At 41.1% G+C, this 20777-nt stretch overlaps 1 protein-coding gene and 1 long non-coding RNA gene across 2 annotated transcripts in view; one reads left to right on the top strand and one right to left on the bottom strand.

Annotated features, from left to right (window-relative positions):
- Positions 1–542: 542 nt before the first annotated feature.
- Positions 543–20777, bottom strand: part of HIBCH (3-hydroxyisobutyryl-CoA hydrolase) — an 87951-nt gene continuing 67716 nt past the window's right edge. Inside the window, exons 12-14 of the mRNA XM_073306182.1 lie at positions 9476–9595; positions 8327–8360; positions 543–2876 (exon numbers count right to left, since the gene is read on the bottom strand). Coding sequence (XP_073162283.1) covers positions 2761–2876; positions 8327–8360; positions 9476–9595 — 270 coding nt within the window. The 3' untranslated portion in view covers positions 543–2760. The remainder of the gene's footprint in view (positions 2877–8326; positions 8361–9475; positions 9596–20777) is intronic.
- Positions 11887–20777, top strand: part of LOC140895745 (uncharacterized) — a 54491-nt gene continuing 45600 nt past the window's right edge. Inside the window, exons 1-2 of the long non-coding RNA XR_012154334.2 lie at positions 11887–12146; positions 18942–19339. This is a non-coding gene — a long non-coding RNA (uncharacterized LOC140895745). The remainder of the gene's footprint in view (positions 12147–18941; positions 19340–20777) is intronic.

Raw genomic sequence — 20777 nt, forward strand, 5'->3', positions numbered from 1 at the left:
AGAAGGCAAGATTCCTGCCTCAAGGAACTCAAACTCTTGGCCTCGTTTATTAAACACATAATGGATGACTATTACATTTTGCACAAGAATAATGGAACAAACAGAATTTTGCTGAGTAAATGAGAACTTACCTCGTTACTTCAGAGCTTATAATCATTTTTAAAGTTTTTTTGTTTAAGAATAAAAGCTTCAAAAGTGTCTTGGTACTCATGCACTTTTGAAAATTTTACCATTAATAACTGGCAGCTGGACTGAAATTTTACCACTGCACGTTAAAGGCGAGACCACTGAGTAGAGGAGCTATTAGTGAACAGTCAAGACACCAGTGCTTTTCTCTTTCTCTCCCTTAATTATTTGCACCAAGAGATTACAGGTCAACTAGCTGCCTAAATTACGTACCGTGTAGGGCTAATTGCTGCACGCCTTTGAGCACCTTGTAAACAATTCTGCGGTCTCTTTCTGCTTCGTCATTCTATTTTATTTTGGCGGTGCCAATTACTGAACACATTTGTTTGAATAAAAGCTCTTCCCCTTTCAGCTCATTTTCCTCCTCTTGACTAGAGTCTTCAGAGGAGTCAAAAACTTACATTTGTGACGACCTCTTCTATTGCCATCGAAATAACTGGAAAAAGAGTCGCTGAAGTTTAACCTGTCAAACTAACTAGAAAAAGCAGTCTCCATTTTGAACAAACAGAACATAGACCAGTGGCCATGTACGACCTACAGAATCGTGGAAATGTTAACTGTACATAATAAGGATATAATTACATCCATTGGCTCTTGTTATTTGTGGAACTTCAGGGCATTATTAACATGAGCAGAAGCCTGAGATGGAACAGCTGTCTTTAATGCACATTTGAGGAGGGTTTTTTTATTAGATGGTTTAAAAAAAGTTTCCTGGTCCTTTTTCCCCCTTCCTTCTCCTCTGCACCCATTTTCTATTATCAAGTTGAAATAGTCAAACTAGCTGCAGCTTTAGCAGCACTGACAGGGGCTTTCTAATCAAGCTCTTAAATATGGGAAACTTAAACTCCCGTTTTACTTTTTGTTAAGAAAGTGAAAATTACATACGAGCTCTGGAGCATGAATGTTGCAGCCAGACAGCAGTTCTCAGTCATTTTTAATAATGGTTTGGTTAGAGTCTTTCCAATTTTTACTTTCAGCTTTTTTTCCAGTGGCTGTTGCAGACAAGAAGTGCACTAGCCACTGGGCCTGGCCAGCAGACTTGGTTTTCCTGCCACTTAGTTTACATTGTATCATTTCCTTTGCATCCAGCCCTGGAAACTGGGCTAAGCAGGGGAGAACTCAGTAGAACCTGTATGTGCAACAGGAGCAGAGCCATTCTACAGCTGATACTTCAGGCTAAGGACTGGAATAGGCTTCTAAGCCTACCCATACATTCCCCACATCCACTAGTTGAGGGAATGGACTAGGTCAGTGGTTTTCAACTTGTGGTCCATGACCCCTGGGGGTCTGCAGACTATGTCTAAGTTTTCCAAAGGGCTCCACACCTCCATTTGAAATTTTGTAGGGGTCTGTAAATGAAAAAAGGTTGAAAACCACTGGACTTGAGGATCCTTGTAGCAATGTATTCTCCACTCCCTCTGCTCACATGCTCTAAGCATGCACCATTTAGGGGTGTGCACCCCCTTCATTGCCTCCACAAATCCTGCCCTTGCCCCCATGCAATAGATCTTCCTTGTTAGGCTGCATGTGACCCTTCTACACCTGTGAAGTAGTGACAGATTTATTGCTTATTGGTCAGTACAGCTAAACTGCAGACATGCATTGTCAAGTTCATCTGTGCATGACTAAAGTTAACAGAGCTGCAGCTGCTGACACAGTGAATTTGGCCCTCAATGTTCACCACACTTAGAGGCAATTATTCCACCACTGAATTCAACTGTCATCACAAAACCAGGGAAAGTTCACTAGTGATTTATCAAGTTAAGGTAAATTCCTTGTTATGCAGAGTTATCTTCATAGAGATTAAACTGTAAAAATAACCTAAAGTGTGGTAAATGGCAGTTGTATTAAAAATACAGTTAAAACTGGTCAGCTCTGTAAAATACTACCCATACGGTAGGTTGGCTGGCAATTTCATCTGTAAAACTGGCTTGCCATTCCAGACAATGAAGTTCTATCAAATACTAGGTCATAATACTGACCTGATGCTAAATCAGTAGCATAGCAACTTCTTGTTGTCAACCCAAGAAGTTATTAGAATTGTCTGTTTACTTTGATATTATTGAAAATACTACCCACTACCAAGCACTTAGAGTGTGTGTGTGTACACATACACAGCATTTTCAGCTGTAGCTCTGAGTGCTTTATGAAGTTAAATATTTTTATCTACACTTTATAAAGGAGAAACTGAGGCACAGAACCAATGTAGTGGATCAGTGGTAGACCTTGGAATACCCAGATCTCCTGACTCCCAGACCAATACATTATTCACTGAACCAGGCCGCCGCCTCAGCATCGCCCCACTAAACTAACAGATGTCTCCAAAATCAAAATGTTCTTTATTACATAATAGCAATTACTAAAAGGCTTTTTCTTAAAGTAGTTTATTCCCCTGATTCAGTTTTCTCCTTATGGTACTACAGACGCAGTAAAAGCTACGGACTGTGCATCTCAAGCAGATTAGACACAAGAGTGTTACCATACCTCCTTCATCAAAGTCTCTGCATCATTATTAATTTTTCTATCCTAGAATTATACAGATGAATACAACCTTGATAGGCTTGTACACCATCATTATAATTTGAGATCGCTGTTTCCCAGTGACTTAAAGCAATTTTCCACAAATTCATCTGTTACTTCTTCTAAGGTAGCTGGCTTCCACTTTGGAACTTGGTCTTTGTCAATCAGCACTATCAGGTAAAGTAGAAAAAGGTGAAGTTATTAGTGAATTTTCTCAATCAAGAGGTCTTCAGATCACATCAAGACAGTAGATTATACTGTTGCTATATTTAGTATATATTAGGAGTAAAATCAATATGCAGTACAGTGTATTTGCAGTACAGTGTATTTGGCTTCAGTAACGGCTTAACTTTTTACCCTTTTATGAATGTTCACTGAACAGTCACACCCTTGAGTTGCATGGCACTGAGAATATTTTATTGCTCCAGAAATCCCCATAATGACCCCATCCAATATAGCATTCACAAACTATGAGTGATGACCGATACTATTATCAAGCAAGCCTCTAACCAGTCATTTATTGTAGACCTGTTGCTCAATCCTAACATATACAGCTCACCTCCCGGAGGTTGGATGTAGGTATAGGGCTCTATGTAGGATGCTTCAGTTAAAAAAAGAATGATTAAATCCTCATGTAGAATCTCAATTTTGAAGACTGTAGAGGGTAGACATTCAGATTCCTATGGGAATGTCATATAAACTAATATAATAATAATGGGGAAAACAATATGGCAGGATATCCTCATAGGAAAATCAACAGTAGCTATATACAGCTATTGAGAAAGAGAGAGAGAGAAGACATATAATTTCTCTGAAGAGAGAGAGAGAGAGAGAGAGAGAGAGACATATAATTTCTCTGAAGAATTACCATTGTAATATGTATATTCTGCACAATACTGGAATATACCCCCAATGCTGTATTTAAAAGTCAGTAATGAATGGGCTATATGCAAAAATATAACACAAGAAAATATGATGCAGAGATCCATTCCCAACAGACCAGGAGAAGAAATGGATCTTAGTTAGGAAAAAAGAGAAGGCAAAATAATAAACTTAAATTCCATGTGGATCTCTTACATGTAGCTGGAGATGAGCTAATTGATATGTCAGTAGAAGAGACTTTTACATAACCAGCAAGAGACTGCCCCCATCAGAAAGGAACAATAAACAGTATTATATGGTGTGGAAAAAAATCTGAATGGAATTTCAAGAAGGTTCTTTGATGCCTCTGTATACAATTTCAGGGAACTCTTAAAGGTCTGATTATGTAGCTCAATGATTTGACTAAATATATTAGTGAAAAATAAAAGCCCTCCACATTTAAATTTAAAAAATGTATTCAGATGAAAAGAAAAGATGTTCTTTAGTTTTACTCTGATCATATTGACTTGGGCTTTCTTTATTTTAAGCACCAGTCATGAACGCATTAGATAGTGGGCAGAAAGCCTTTGACCCTTGTTCCTCAAAGGTCAATATTATGGCTACCGGAATTTTAATTTGCATAAGAGGGTAATCTACTGTATGGGTTTGAATGAAGGAGCTATGCTGCTGTTTCTAGGGGAGAAAGACAAATCAATCATTCTGCTGTTAAAATTCAAAGTGTGTGCTGGTTCAGTTTCCACCTCCTGCCTCTAGAACATTCAAGCCAGACTCACAACAACCTGTTCTGTGTGTTGCACAGAAAACTTCCCGTCCTTTACACAACTGTGCAGTTAAACCATTCTCCTTATTTACATCTATGGCCTGTGTTATATTGGAGATCAAAATACATAATCATAACGGTCCTGCCTGGACCTCAATCCATGAAGTCTCAGGACATGTAGCTTAATAAGTATTATACACTTTGAGCATCTAGTCATATATTTATTGAAGAGGGGAGGGCTAGTGCCACCCCCAGAGACCCTAGATCTGCCGCTGTAGCAAATATGTTCACTCTCTTGTCCTTTAGGAGGCAGGTTAAATTAGACCCGAAAGGAATGTGATAGGTTCAGTGACCACACTTAACGTGGCTGGAATTTTAACAGGGTTACTTATCGACATCTTCAAGCACAGCTGAAACCAAATATGACTTGGCCGGCTAAGGAGTTAGGGTCGCAGAACTTGTTTCCCTACAGCCTCTGCCCTTGGAGATAATGGAGGCTATATGCACAAGCTAGGTTTCATCCAGTAAACAGGAGACAAAAACTAGCAGGAAGCTCCTTTTCTTATGCTTAAAACTAGCACTTTCCTTTTCAGGATAGTTTCAAAACCCTGAGGACTGCCTGACATATCACAACTGACCCTGTTCATCCTAAACATACTTTTTTCTTCCCTTGCTTGTTGATGCAGCTGATTGCCAGTTAGCAATATGCTGCGTTGTTTCATAGGCCAGATTTCTGAAAGACCTTTGACCCCAGGGCTTTGCCTTTCTAAATCTTTGTCCAAGTAGCCACAGTTTGCCTTCTTCAATGGAAGCCAAACATTCCATAATCACAGAATCTGGGTTGTTAAAATGTTCTCAAATAGTGTCCATTAAAATGACTCAAGAAACAGAATGTTTTCATCTGGCTTGATATGGGGAGGGAAGTGTTGTTGTCAAACATGAACAGATGAGAAAGTTGGGAGACTTCCGCAGTTGATTTAAGGCAAGTTCATGGCTTGTTATTAAGTTAACATTGATTTAACATGAACTCCACTTTTAATACTAGTAAATATCTGACCTCCAAAGACCAAGTTCTTCCGACTCTCATGCATTTGATTACAGACTGCTGTTAAGAGGTGATTAGCACTTGAAACTTGCATTGGCTTTAATGGGATTTGCACATCTGCTCAGCACTTCTCAGGAGGAGCCTTATGTTAGAAGAATGTCTGTTCTCCAGGATGGAAAGTAGCAGCACTGCAACCATTTGCAGTGGCGGAGATGTGAAACCAGTAAAAGCCAGACCTAAACATTGCTTTGAAAATTGCAGACATACATTTCTGCCTAGCTACCTGTGCTATTGCAACTAATCACATTTGCCACCCGATGCCTTCGAATTTTTTTTTCCCATATAGGGCAAAGCTTTGTTATCTATGATACCCCTCTGTGATAACTTGGCAAATGCTGTCTTTTAATGGCAACCACTTAAATATTGTTCTAATTTTTAAATCCACATATTATTAAAGTAGGGCTTGATCCTGTGAGGTGCTGAGCATCTTCATGGGAGTTGAGGGTGCTCAGCACCTTGAAAGATCAAACTGTCAATGATTTGGGTGAGTGTGCATATATATGAAAAAAATAAAATATTACCGTTCATCTTTAAGGGCCAGTTTCTGCCACCCTTTCTCACATTAAATAAGCACCTTATCTGACAAGTGGTCTTAGTGATTTCAGGGAGATTATTCACAGAGTAAGGTACTAATCAGTGCGAGTAGGGGGCAGCTTGGGGTTAAAAATGATTCAAGAACAACTGATAAAATTGCCAATTATATATTGCACAATGAAATTTGAATATTTTCTATTACCTGTAGGCCTATTCTAATCATATAATCGTGCTATAACACACACAAGAAAGAAATACTATGCAGCCAATGGAAGTTTCCCAGCTGTTGCCTCTTGATGCTTGTTTCTTAATCAGTGGTCTGTTTGATTATCTTGAACAGTATGGCAAGCAATCTGTCTCTGTCCTCTGCCCACTTCCCAGATGATTTTAATGACCTTGTGCATTACAAATGAGAATCACATCTGCTGCTTGACTCTCTCTCTCGTGGCCTTTGAGTGAGGACTGCCATTTTCCATACAGATATATCTCAGTGATTGTGCATATTTTCCCGTAGATTTAGAACATATTCTAGGAACTGCATCTTTTAAATTGTGCATGTTTCCTTCTCTTGTTTGCTAGCACAATGATGCCATACCTGTTCTTTGATAGATATGGCCTGAGGTATCTTTATTAATACTTAATACTTCACACCCTTAATCCACAGAGCTTAAATTTGCTTTACAAAGGTAGATAAGGATTATTAGAGAAAAGGAAATAATATTTAAATGAATTAAATAAATTCTGAATTAAAATCTCATCTGGGTCTCTCAGTCTTAACTAGATCTGCTGTCTTACACTGTAATCTCTTTAGGAAACCATCTCCATCAGTGTCTCATGCTGTGCTAAGTGCATCAGCTCTTAAATAACCACCGAGTCCCATTTTACAGATGGGGAAATTGAGAGGCTTGCACAAGGTCACATAGTGACTCAATGGTAGAGCTGGGGAGAGAACCTTAGTCTGACTCCCAGATCAATCCAATAGACAAAAGCCCTGCTGTTTGCTGCCACTTCCTTTCCTGCCTACCTAATACTGAGAAATGGTTTAAAAAATTCAAAAGTTTATGTACTGTGACAGGGTCGGGCCAGATGGCTACAGGATAGTCATAGAAAACAGATATATTAGCCCCAGGTTAAGCAGGTCCCTTTCCCCTGGGTAATGTGACAGGGAAGTTTCTAGAACAATCAGGAACCTTCTGGAAACAATTAAGACAGGCTGATTAGAACACCTGCAGCCAATCAAGAAGCTGCAAGAATCAATTAAGGCAGGCTAATCAGGGCACCTGGGTTTAAAAAGGAGCTCACTTCGATTTGTGGTGCGCGTGTGAGGAGCTGGGAGCAAGAGGCGCTAGGAGCTGAGAGTGAGAATGCGGACTGCTGGAGAACTGAGGAGTATAAGCATTATCAGACACCAGGAGGAAGATCCTGTGGTGAGGATAAAGAAGGTGTTGGGAGGAGGCCATGGGGAAGTAGCCCAGGGAGTTGTAGCTGTCGCACAGCTGTTCCAGGAGGCACTCTAGACAGCTACATTCCACAGGACCCTGGGCTAGAACCCGGAGTAGAGGGCGGGCCCGGGTTCCCCACAAATCCTCCCAACTCCTGGTCAGACCTGGACGGTGGGTTCACGAAAACGGCCAAACTGAGGGCTGCTGTGAATCTCCAAGGCGAGCAAATCCGCCAATAAGCACAAGACCCACCAAGGTAGAGGAGGAACTTTGCCACAGTACCCAGGAATGTTTTCCATGGTAAGATATAGATAATGATAATATATGAGACATTTGCCAAAAATAGTTCCTGTGCTAATGAATGTGCTTCCACCCTGAAACAACCAACGTATGTGTTACTAACTTTACCTTTTGATTTTGTGAATCACTTTAGAGCTGTCTGACTGCCTAGCACTCTGGCTGACACCAGAACCGAACTGAATGCATGAGAGATGGTAGATCATGCGTCACATCGTCATTGCTTATTATTGCCCACACTGGATATATCTTGTTTCTTTCAGATGACCTGGTGCACATGTTTTCATGGTGCTGTACTAGCAGTTAATGGTGCAAGGGGAACATGTCTACAAAACACTGAAAATACTTTACATTAACAAGAAAGCCTTTTTCTATCGTGTTACAGAATGACAACAGGCCAGTTGGCAATCTATGCCTGCATGGAGGGAATACAATGAGCAGGATAAATTAATGTACTGACCATATTCTCTAAGATGATGATACTGGATATTACTGTAAAAACAAACTGCTGCACGTTTACTTATATCTACAAATGAGCAATAAAGCAATGTGTTTTACCCACTATTAACTTTAAGTGATCTTTCTGGTGTGCATGCTTACCTGCTCGAACACCTTCATAGAAGTCATGGCCACTCTGAAAGACAAAGAAACATGTAAAACAATACATTCCATTTCACCCCTTTTCATTGGGGGCTCCTTGCTTTTGCATCAAGTCCATGCTACCCAAGCCTCTACCCAACTTCCCTTCCACTGCACTCGTCTTTTTCTCTTACTCTTATTACACTGCTCTGGATGTTCTCACCTAACTGCTCCCTTCTCTCTTTCCTTAATTCTGGCTTTTGCACCTTCTTTCATGCTACACTCTATGTTTGGAACAACCTTCTGAGTCAATCCACCAAGTGCTCTCCTCCCATCCAAAATCTTCCTATACTGATCCATCTTACTACCTTAGCTCCAAACCTCCTAACATTTGAACTGCTGTCCTATGCACTGTGGCTGACTGAATTATGGTCACATCATCCTCCCAAGGCACATCTCATTGATTTTCCATTGTATGGGAGTTCCACACAATGGGGGCTTACAGGATTGGTCTTTAGACTGTAAACTCCTCAAGGCAGAGCCCTTGTCTTCATTGGTTTTTGATGTACTATGCATGCTTATCACACTTTTCAGTTAAATAATTATGTTCTATCAAATCTTGATCACATTTTATTAGAAATGGAGTGACAGTACTCATTTGAGGAAAGGAGTAACAATATTTTCAGTATGAATGAGGCATGCCACACATTTCCAAGGTCTATCTTAAACAAAACTATCCATTCAAAAATAATATTTTTATGTCATTTAATATTTTATATGACAAAAAGTGACTAAATGAACAAAGCAGGCTTCCGGTCAGGAATCTTACAGGGTTTCAGTCAGACAACTAGGCTGCTGCGCCAGAACTACTTCACCAAGCTACGTACTGAACGCGACTTATTGTTTAATTCTCCAGGTTGTAGCTTCACCATATGTTTCTTCGTAAACCACTGTCCCGCCTATAACCTTGTTTTGCTGGCTACCTTTCCTTCCAGTTGCACAAGCAGGCATACAAATGGCAACTGTCATTTTGAACAAAGACACCACTAAGATACTGACAGTTATATATTTGTCAGCTATATTTGTTGATATAATTAGTATGGAATTGCAAAAGTGGGCAACCAGCTTATTATGTCTGGAAGGGGCAAATGTACCATATTTTTTTCTTACCATGCATGCCTGGCTCAGTCTGTATTCCATAGTTAATACATCTTGCAAGTTCATGGAAGCGCCTTCTCTAAGCTGTCTCAAAGTCATTTTTAAGGACGTAGGTGACATTTTATTAATTGTCTGTGGAAGACATTAAACTTCATTTTTTCTCTATTAGATTTTTGGTTAAATGGTTTTCAAAAATGAAGACAAAAGGTTATTTTATTACAGGTGTAACAATATAAAACAACACTTGGCAATAGTCTAGCACTTCCATCCTCCTAAGCTTAACTGCCCGATCCTCTCCACCTCTACGTAACCCACCTCTGCCATGCTGTGTTATGAAATCATGTTAATTTGCCCAAAAATCTCTGTTATTCCCCCTTCCCTAAGCTCTTATCTATGGCATATAAAAATAGCACTGAAATCCCATTGATCTCTAGCAGGCTTCCAAGTGGCCTCAAAATTGCCCCTGCTGTTTCTTAATCTTTTATTTTTCTCTTGTGCATTGTTTCTCAGTACTACAGCCCCTCTTTCAATGGAGAACAGAAGTCTATCCTGTGAAGACAGGGCTCAGGCACTAAACCAGCAACCTACTCCACACAAGGACCCCTGTGCCCAGGCAGACGCTCATTGTTATCTGAGTTCTATGCAGGCACATATTCCACCCCCAAGGAGTAGTTTGCAGGACTGGGGCTCAAATCTCGACTAATTTGATTTGTCAGTGGACTTCTTGATTCATACAAGGGTAAATTAGAGCAGAATTTGGCCTTTTATATCAGTTCAGTATGAACTATTACACATTTAAGAATTACAGGCACAAGTTAAAAAAACTTCTAAAATTCTGATCATTATTTGCATCATCTACAGCTACAAGAGATCTTGCAGGTAAGCTATGGATACAGTATTTAAGTTTCGTTTAGTGCAATGATCAGAATAATTTGGGAATATGTGAGTTGGCCCAACATTTGAGTTTAAAAACATGCATTTCTCCTTATACTTATTTGTAAAGACCAGATAATTGGTATGCACTACTGCCACTAAAAAAAAAGATAGTGTCTTTTTAATTTAAATAAAAAATAATTGCCAGAAGCCTATCACTCATGAATAACTTTCAATTAAAAAAGGAGTACTTGTGGCACCTTAGAGACTAACCAATTTATTTGAGCATAAGCTTTCGTGAGCTACAGCTAACTTCACGAAAGCTTATGCTCAAATAAATTTGTTAGTCTAAGGTGCCACAAGTACTCCTTTTCTTTTTGCGAATACAGACTAACACAGCTGCTACTCTGAAACCTTTCAATTAAAAACAGACCACGTGCCAGATGGATGAAAAAACATAGTTAAGGAATTAGAACTGAGCTCCAAAAATTTCCTTAGAGAAAGGAATGTAAACAAGAATTCTATTTTTTAATTATGACAAATAGGTGATTAATAAGAACATAAGAACGGCCATTCTGGGTCAGACCAATGGTCCATCTAGCCCAGTATTCTGTCTTCCAACAGCGGCCAATGCCAGGAGCTTCAGAGGGAATGAACAGAACAGGTCATCATCAAGCGATCCATCCCCTGTTGCCCATTCCCAGCTTCTGACAAACAGAGGCTAGCGACACCATCCTGGCTAATAACCATTGATGGACCTATCCTCCATTAATTTATCTAGTTCTTTTTTGAACCCTGTTATAATCTTGGCCTTCACAACTTCCTCTGGCAAAGAGTTCCACAGGTTGACTGTATTTTTTTAAATCTTAAAACTGAAGGATTTTATGTAAGCATGAATAAATGATCCACACCATTCATACCACAATAGTGTTCTCTGATTTACAAAAGATTGTTTATTACTACAATGGGAAGTGGCAGATGGTAAGATTTACCTATTCATATTATCAATGAGGATATTAAACTCTTAACCCACAGACTGAAATAGCAGATTTCCAGTCATTAACACCAAGGAATTTTCTGCTCCTCACTGCTCTGATTTCTCATTCTCTCTCCCTCCAGATGACAGCCCCTAGAGAGTAATAACCTTGTTTGCCTGTTTACTTATGTCTATGAACTCAACTGCTGTGCAAGCAGTAGATCCTATAATTGTAACTAGTGATTCAAGTTTTATCACAGTTTTGCATGTATCCATCAGCTGGTTTGAAAATAGAGCTCGGGGAAATAGTTTGGAAAAAATACATCCTGGCTTGAACTGATAACTTTCATAATTCCATTAATTATCACAGACCCATAGCTGCTTTTTTGTACTTTAGCTCCTCTACCTCCCTCCCTCACCCACCCCGACTGCAATTTGCTGCTCTTCAGACCTGTTCAGCGATTCCTAATAAAGCCGCCTTAATTTCCCTTTTTCCCCTTAATTTCCTTTTCTCTTCCTGGCCCCATTTCCACATAGGGCCCTTTACCCCTTTGCTCAGTGGCAAACTCTTGTGTGATCTGGAAATCTTTGCTGGGACCAGACCAGATGTTATATTCAAAATTCTGGGCACCTATGAGCTTCCCTGGGTGAAATATGCACAGTGCACCGTGGGGCACCACTGATCAAGGGGAGCACTGAAGCAGGAAAGATTTGAAAACAGCAGTTTACTAAGCTAATGCACACAGAGGCTGCCAAAGAGGCTGGAGGTGGAGAGAGCATTGCTATAAATCGTGCAGGGAATCAAGGAAAGGGAAAGAAAAAGAAGCACAAAAGGTGAGTGTAATGCAGAAAAAAGGAGTCACCAATATATCTATAAATGAACTGATAGTATAAGAGGAAGATCATGTCTAGGGAACAAGATCAAAGAGGAACAAGTTGCATTATGAGGGAGAAATAAGAGAGGCAGATAAGGAAGGGTGTTGCCACTCATTCCATTTTTTAAGGATCATCTTTATTTCAGTGTAGGAGTCCTGCATACTGCAAGTTGGATTTGCAACACCATTAAACATCAGGACTTTATCATCGTACGGTGAGGGAACTAAGGGTAAGGAATGGAGTCCTCCCAAAAATAACAACTGGAATAGCAGCATTGCTCCCTTTCAGTCACACAATATAGGTTGCTAAGAAAGTTTCTCATATGCACCATAGCATCCAGTTTCTGGGAAGAAGAGGGTTGTTTGTTTGTTTGTTTGAGAAGAGTGACAGAAGTAGCCCTTTCCCCTCAACTGTAAGGGAGGAAGAAACAAAAGGGTTATTTACAGAGATGAAGAGTTAATTATGTCCTGCAGGGAGAATTGGGAGTGAAAAACCTTACTATATTAAGAGAAACAGGTGACAAAGCTGGGATCCAGAAAGGAACTTCGGTATTGCAACACTGAGGGTCACAGTGCCTAGGAAGTCACAGGAATAACACTGAAATCCACACGGCCAAATTAGGCACTTAGGCTCCCTAGACAATGAATGGGGAGAGACGGGCACCTTAGAATGCACTCCACAAAGCCAGCACACTAGGTGAGGCTCTGCCTAAGCTAGCCAACGAAATGCCAACGAGAAGAGTGTGTGCTCAGCCCCGCCCCTATGTCAGAGGGCTGCTGCAGTCCAGGCTCCAGGGAGGTGCCTATGTCATCTTAGCGATCCACAAATGGGAACCGGCTGTCTGGAATCAGGCACCTAAGCTGTGTTTGAGCAAGAGAATTAGGCGCCTGCCTCCCTACACATAAAACAACCAGAGAAGGTGGTGGAGCAGCTGCTGCTGCCACCTTATAATTTTTAGCCTCCTCTGGCAGAGGAGGAAATTGAGCCTGGGTCTCTTACTTCCCAGGCGAGTGCTCTAACCACTTGGCTAAAAGTTGTGGGAGAGCACGCTCCCACACATCAATTCTGAATGGACCTGCTCTAGTAGGCACGTGCAGAGCCCCCCACAAGATGGGCTCTACAGGCAACTCAGCTGCTGAATGCCTGTCTTCTCCTGGTTTGTGACTCACTCTGGGCTTAGGCAGGAGATAGGTGTCCAGATACCTAAGGGGGCAACAGTGCATGTGCTCAGCGGCAGAAACATGGGCATGGAGGGAACTTTTATTCTGAAAAACGTAGGCACCGAGTTTAGGCACCTACAGGGCTTGGCAGGAGTTTTGGATCACAGTGGAGCCACTGGGATTAAGGTGCCTAAACCTGATACTTAGGCACCTAGATCTGGGTATAAATAAATAGGGCCTAAGTACCTTTGTGGATCCCACCCAGAGTGTTTGATTAATCTGAGGTTTCCCGTGTTAACTCATTTTAAGTTTAATTGAGCTCAAGGAATCAAGGCTACTCTCCCCTGTATGAATGAGTAATATGTGGCACTTTCTTTCTTCAAACTATTCAACTTTTTCCAAGCTCTTTCTACCCCCAAGTAAACGCCATACTGCTGTATCAGGAAAACATAATCTTTGCTGGGTTTCTAAGCCTAAAAAGGAAAGTACTGGTGTCTAATGTGGCACTTCTCCTTAGAATAGAGAGGAGACACTCATTACTGGCTTGCTAAAAGAGAGACCAGTCAACTCTATTAATCTGAGATGAACTCATAAGGTTTCTTTTGGTTGAACTAAGAATGATAAGGAAAAAAAAAACAAAAGGAAAATGCTGCACTATCCAGCAGAGTAAAGGAAAACAATTTAAAGGGAACTGTATGGCTACAATTTTCTGTTGGCCCATCAGGAATTGCTCTTCTGAAATGCTGACGGGACCTCTGGTAATTTGGGTGCAAGAAGCTTCAAGTTTTGGGGAGGGCTGTGTGTGTTTTCTTTTCTGCTTTTATTATTAGCTTGTTACTGTAATCCAATAGGATCTCGTGATGTGATATATCTCAATCCTGGCTCTGAAAGGGTTAATGTGGGTCTGAAAGGCCAATTAACTCATCTGGCTGCACCTGCAGGGTGGGTCAGGCACTGGGTGATGACTATATAGAAAGGAAGCACAGATGAGAAGGAGGCTGCAGGGAGAGTGGGAAAGCATACTTCAGTTCCTTGTTTGGTGTGAGAGACTGGGTGGGTCACAGATGAAGTTTAGGGGGAGAGTTAGCTCTGGAATCCTCTGCTGAGTAACAAAGGTTGACAAGAGACAGCAGAGATACAGAGAAGCCAGTGGGGTGGAGCAAGCTCTGGTGGTGAACCCTGATAAGGGGGCAGGACCTGGACTTCCAAGAAGAAAGCCTTGGATGGTGCTCAGCTGAGGAATGGAGATGGATCAAAGGTCAAGTCTGAGGAGGGGAGAAGTGGGTTATGTTTGTACTATTAGTTTAGGATTTTATTGGGGAATTCCAGAGTAGAGCCCTGTGAGTTCTCGCCCTGAAAAAAGGGTGACCCTAGAGAGGGTGTGAGGAAAAGGCCTAGAAAGAGACAAGAAGAGAAAGAAGTCCAGGGAGGTAGTAGAAAGAAGTATGACGAAGCAGCCCTTGGCTTCTAATTATAGGGTCCCTGGACTGGAACCCTGTGTAGCGGGTGGACCTGGGTACCCCAACCAGCTGCCAGTGGAGTTGGTGGTGGGAGGCCACTCATGAGAAGGGAATATGGACAACAGAAAACCTGAGAGAAATGTGTGGGGTCCCTGGACCCCAAGTCAGGCTGAATTCCTTTGATGCACTTTGTCACCCTGTAAAGGGTAAGACTAAAGCATGATTTGTCCAGAGGGCTGAGTCACAAGAAGAGTCAGACCACTGGCGTACCGTAGCCAGCATGAGCAGAGGGTACTATAGAGGACATGAAAGGGTGCACCAACAGAGTCCAGCCTTCACAGATCCATACATTAATGGAGGGAATTCCTGAATCCAGAGCGTTGTGCCTCCTTTATCCCTCTCACACATCTAAGTATCTGAACTTTCACAAGTTGGTGTTTGTCTCCTAACTTGACTTTTTTAAAAAAAGCAATCACCCTAATTTTGACAAGGGGTCCCCATAGCCTGTAAGACAAGTTTATAGGACACTAAAGTGTTTCAAAACATCTTTTAGAGGGAGCAATGTTGGTCGTGAGGTGTTGCTACAGTGCAATACCACTTTATGAACGTCATGACAACACAACACCACTCTCTCATGATGCTGAGGTAAGTTTGTCCTGAAGGACATTTTAAAAAATATCAATTGGCTACAATCAAATGACCGCTCTGACAGTTTTCAGGTTTTGTCATCACTTCTTGATATTGTAGCTCAGTTGCATAGTGGCCTCATTAAGAGTGCCCATTCGACCATATTCTGATTCAGGAAAGCAGCGGTATTGTATGTCAGGACTGCACTGGCAAGAGCTGGATAGCCAGCAGAGCAACTGCCTGCAGTATACCTGGATCACAGCCAGTGCTATTCGTTCCACTTTATTAACACTAAAACAACTCGCATATCAAAGGCCTAATACTTCCAGAATAATATATTCTGCATTTGACTTTCAGTAATGCCTATGGAATAACCATACCCTGCCCACGATACACCATAATAGCTACACATTAATAGATTCTGAGGCCAGAAGGGACCACTGTGATCACGTAATCTGACCTGTCATATAATACAGGCTTTAGAACTCACCCAAAATTATTCCGAGAGCATCTCTCTTAGAAAAACATCCAATCTTGATTTTTAAAATGGTCATTGATGGAGAATCCACCACAACCCTTATTGTTCCAATGGTTATTACTCTCACTATTAAAAATGTGGGGGGAGTTCTACGGCCTTTGATGTTTGAATAAGTTTAATTATATGTTTGCCAGATTAAAGACACCATTATCAAATATTTGTTCTCCTGGGAGGTACTTACAGACTTTGATCAAGTCACCCTTTAATCTTCTCTTTATTACGCTAATAGACTCAAGGAACTCAGCCTATCTCTGTAAGGCAGGTTTTCTAATCCTTTAATCATTCTCTTGGCTCTTCTCTGAACCCTCTCCAATTTTTCAATATCTTTCTTGAATTGTGGACACCAGCACTGGACAGAGTATTCCAGCAGTGCCCAATACAAAGGTAAAATAACCTTTAGTCCTACTTGAGATTTTCCTGTTTATGCATCCAAAGATCGAATTAGCCTTTTGGCCATAACGTTGCACTGGGAGGTCACATTCAGCTGACTATCCACCATGACCCCCAAATCTTTTTCAGAGTCATTGCTTCCCAGGATAGAGTCCCCCATCCTGAAAGTATGGCCGACATTCTTTGCTCCTAGAAGTACATTTACATTTGGCTGTATTAAAATGCATATTATTGGCTTGTCTCCAGCTTAAAGTGATCCAGATTACTCTGTAGCGCTGATCTGTCCTCTTTCTTATTTACCATTTTAATTTACCAATATACAAACAACTCACACACAACATTTGTATTTATTCCTGTATACACTGAACAAATTAAAGTTTATCTAAGCTATCTAGACACCAACGGTGAAATCCTGGTTCCACTGAAAAAGATGGCAAAGCCAGGGCAACAGAAATGCACCCAGGGAACTGGAATGACCCTTTGCCAGGTGGGCAAAACTACCAGACAAGGGGCCAAACATCTGCCCCCCCAGGCCTAGTGTCAGATTCACTTTTCTGCTTCTAATATTTAAAAATGCTATTCTGGGTTAGGAGATTTTTATGGCTCCTTCTGTACCTTGTACAACTAGTCACTTGGGGCCTAATCCAATACCCACTGAAGTCAATGGAAGCTTCTGCTGGGTGCAGGATCTGGCCCATGGCAATTAAGGCATGTAGACATACAAGTGGAGTTGTACAAAAAGCAGTGTCAACAGATACGTTTATAATTGCCTAAAAGACTTTAAAAATATTTTTCCTATAACATGTAGCACATACAGAATACTTAATATGATGAGGTAGGGTGATGTAAAGGTTTCATCAACAGTCATTTGGGATGACCTTCATAATTCACTCATAAGTAATGTAGCCATCCCAAGTTCAGGCCAATAAAACTTATTTAGAATATGTAAACTCCCCTGTAAGTTAATGTCAAGCAGGTTTTTGGTCTATACATTTGTACATACTGTGAACTATTTCAACATTTCTGATCCAGTCTGGATGAGCGATGGTTTAAAAAAAGACTGATTTTTCCCATACAAGTAACTATATCCAGCTATGTTTTCCTGTCTTGTCTGCTGTCTTCAGCTGAGTTTAGTAAAAACATTAATTACACAATTCAAGCACAGAAATATCTGGTAAACTTAATACAGATTTTTTCACTTAAAAAAAATTCAAACCTGGTTTTGCAGCTTTTTAAAAATACATAGTTTTGGAATTTAAGTCAACAATGACATTATTAAATTATGAAATATTATACAGCTCTTATAAACTATATTGCTCTTTGTACCAGGAACACACTGCCTTGTCTCACTAGATGTTGCCCTGTGTTCATATCCTGAATATAAGGTTTCAGCTTTTTCAACTATTTTTGAAGACCACTTGAGTCAATTCCTAGCCCAAAAGAGAGAAGTTTATTGAGCTACCAGTTTAGATCCAGTAAGCATAAGTCATAATGATTAAATGTCTTTTAGGCACATATTTTCAATTAAATACCTATGCTGTTGTGTAGTATTTGACAAAACCATATACTCTATATAGTCAAAATTTCTTAATAGCGAAGATGACCATGACTGACATTTATATAGTCCTTTCATCTAGAGAATCCCAAAGCATTTTACAAACTACGGTACTGTGATAGGGTGCATATCTCACATTGGCACTAAGATTAAGGTTAATGAGAGCTTCAGAACTCCACTAATCTACCTGTTGGCACCTGAACAGATGTTAGAAAGGTTGGTTCGAAGGGTCACCTGGAAAGGAGTCAAGTTTCCTTAAAAAGACAGAATGCTCAGCTAGAGACAGACTCAGAAAAGATGAGGCTGAGAGTTCTTGCACTGTGGGAATGGTTTGATAGAAGTAAGAAGCAAAGTATCTGGGAAGCCTCCAGAAGAACTCATGTTCGAGCCTGGGTAAGGTGGAAGTGGTTTAAGTTTGTACTTTTGGTTTGGGACTTGTTGGAGATCTCCATGGAAGAATCCTGTAAAAGTTATGAAGTATTAAACCTCTGTGGGTATGTCTAACTGCAATTAGACACCCGTGGCTACCTCAGCCTGTCAACAGGCCTTTTCTACAGCTCCTTCCTGGGCCCACTGTGTACCTGTATTTTTCTGAGACTCTCAGGGTACATCTGCACTGCAATTAGACCAGGGCTGATCCATGCCAGCTGACTTGAGCTCAGACTGAAGCAGGGATGTTTAACTGCAGTATAGACTTCTGGGCTCAGGCTGCAGTCTGAGCTCTGGGACCCCCCCCAACCCCAGGTCCTAGAGCCTGGGCTCCGGCTTGAGCCTGGAAGTCTACACTGCAATTAAACAACGCTGCTGTCGAAGCCCTGTGAGCCCGAGTCAGCTGGCACAGGCCAGCCATGGGTGTCTAATTACACTATAGACATACCCTGAGAGTCTGAGAAAAAGACAGGTACACAGCAGGCCCAAGAAGGAGCCATCGGAAAGGCCTGTTGACAGGCTGAGGTAGGAAAAAGTGCAGAGAAGGTAGCACAAGGTGGGTCTGAATAGACAAACTTTATCTTTTCACTATAGGGTCCCTGGGCTAATACCCAGAGAAGTGGGAGGACCTAAGTTCCCCTACCAGTCACCAGAGAAGGTGGAGTGAACTTCCCCCTCGAATAAGGGGATGAGAACTCGTGAAAGCCCTGTGGATAAGAGGATGTAAGGACCTGGGGGACAAGAAGATTTAAGGACCCTGGGACCCAGAGTCAAGGGCTGAAAATCTGATGTAAGGTTGTTGGACTTTTGTTACTCTGGAAGGGGTGGACCTAAAATGTGACCTGGCTGGACGGCCAAGTCATGAGAAAAGAGACCCGCACAGGACCAGACTGAACATCGGCAGGAGACACACCATGCCACAGCAGAAAGAGCAGCTACACCACATTCAGCCAGGAGGGGAGCACACCAGCAGCGATTCCACCCTTCCACAGGTAGCAGTTCTGCAAACACTTAATACAAGTAAAGTTACTTGTGCGCATAAGTGCTTGCAACACACGGCTCTATTTTATATCATCTGTCCAAAGCGACATATGGGAGAATGAAATGCCATCATGTATAGGGTGAAGTGAGACTACACTGGTTATCAGTTCACAACAGTAGACATAAGAGTTTAGATCAGGAAATGAAGAAGAGTAACATATCCAAATGATACTAAAAGGGCAATCAGAGCTATGCAGAACTAATTACTCAAACTGGAATCTGGCCAGAATACGGGGGTTATGATATTGCTTGGTATTTTTGAAGTATGTGTGCTTTTAACAAGCAAAATGTAAATGAACATCTTCTAAAATATCTGAAATGTTTTTATAAGGGACTTTGAGTCATTTTTGCAGACTAGAAATGAAGTGGGAATTTTGAGAAGCCAGCTCAGGAGAGGGCATCATTGCACCAGCTTTCCAACCACTGTCCCAGCAGCTGACATGTCCATTGTTTCTTCCTTTTGTTTGGCTCTTCTTACCTTTCTAACCTGCCTTTCACTGGTTACCAGGTAACTCTGGCTGAATTGCTGTGAATGTATATTGAGATGTGACTGCTGTCTTAGTTTTTGTTTTTAAAGTATGGTTTCTCCCTGTCCCATTTCCAATATTTTAAAGGAGGAAGGAAAGCAACAACTATTGAAATTTTAAAGTTTCTACAGAACTCATTAACAAGCAGCCAAGAGGGGGAACCAGGGTAAAAATATTACATACAAATAGGATTCAGTTTGCCAAAAGTAATTAATGCATCAGGTAAACTACAGGCATCTATCACTCTGGCTATTGCTGTTGGTGACAATTTCACTCTAAAACCTCTCATCCCTCTACCCTGTAGACAAGCTTTCTATTCTTCAACAACATGGTAGTGGCAACGTAATTTTCCCCACAATGCATCACCACTGTGCCACCATTCTGACCTGGAGATATCACCCTCCTTGAGGAAAAAATGATCATATGCACGTTCAATCCTTGGCCTCTGCGCTGCGTCTGCCAGTCAACGTACCAGTTAATGGCAGCAGCAATGGTACTTTAAGATGTCTATAATACTTAGAAATTGACTCATTTCACACAGGCCACCAAACAGCCATCAGATGTTAACGACTTTTGGTCATAATTTTCCTGGGCTGGATTTGAATGACTCTATATTTTATTACCAATTCCCCGAGCTATTCAGTCTTTCAAAATCTCTGTTTCTGACCCAGGCGTGACACTGGAATCTCACTGCCTGTAACCTCAGAAGCCCCAAAGCCAGTCATGTTAACAAGAGGCTTTCACACTGGAGTTACTCTAAAACAGTGGAGACCACATACTTCAGTCTTTTTTTTTTTTTAAACTTTTTAATCCAAGAGAATGGGTAACTATATCTGTAAACTCATTGCAGTGAAAAATAAAT

Source organism: Lepidochelys kempii, chromosome 11 (genome assembly GCF_965140285.1).
Source record: "Lepidochelys kempii isolate rLepKem1 chromosome 11, rLepKem1.hap1, whole genome shotgun sequence".
Lineage (NCBI taxonomy): Eukaryota > Metazoa > Chordata > Testudines > Cheloniidae > Lepidochelys > Lepidochelys kempii.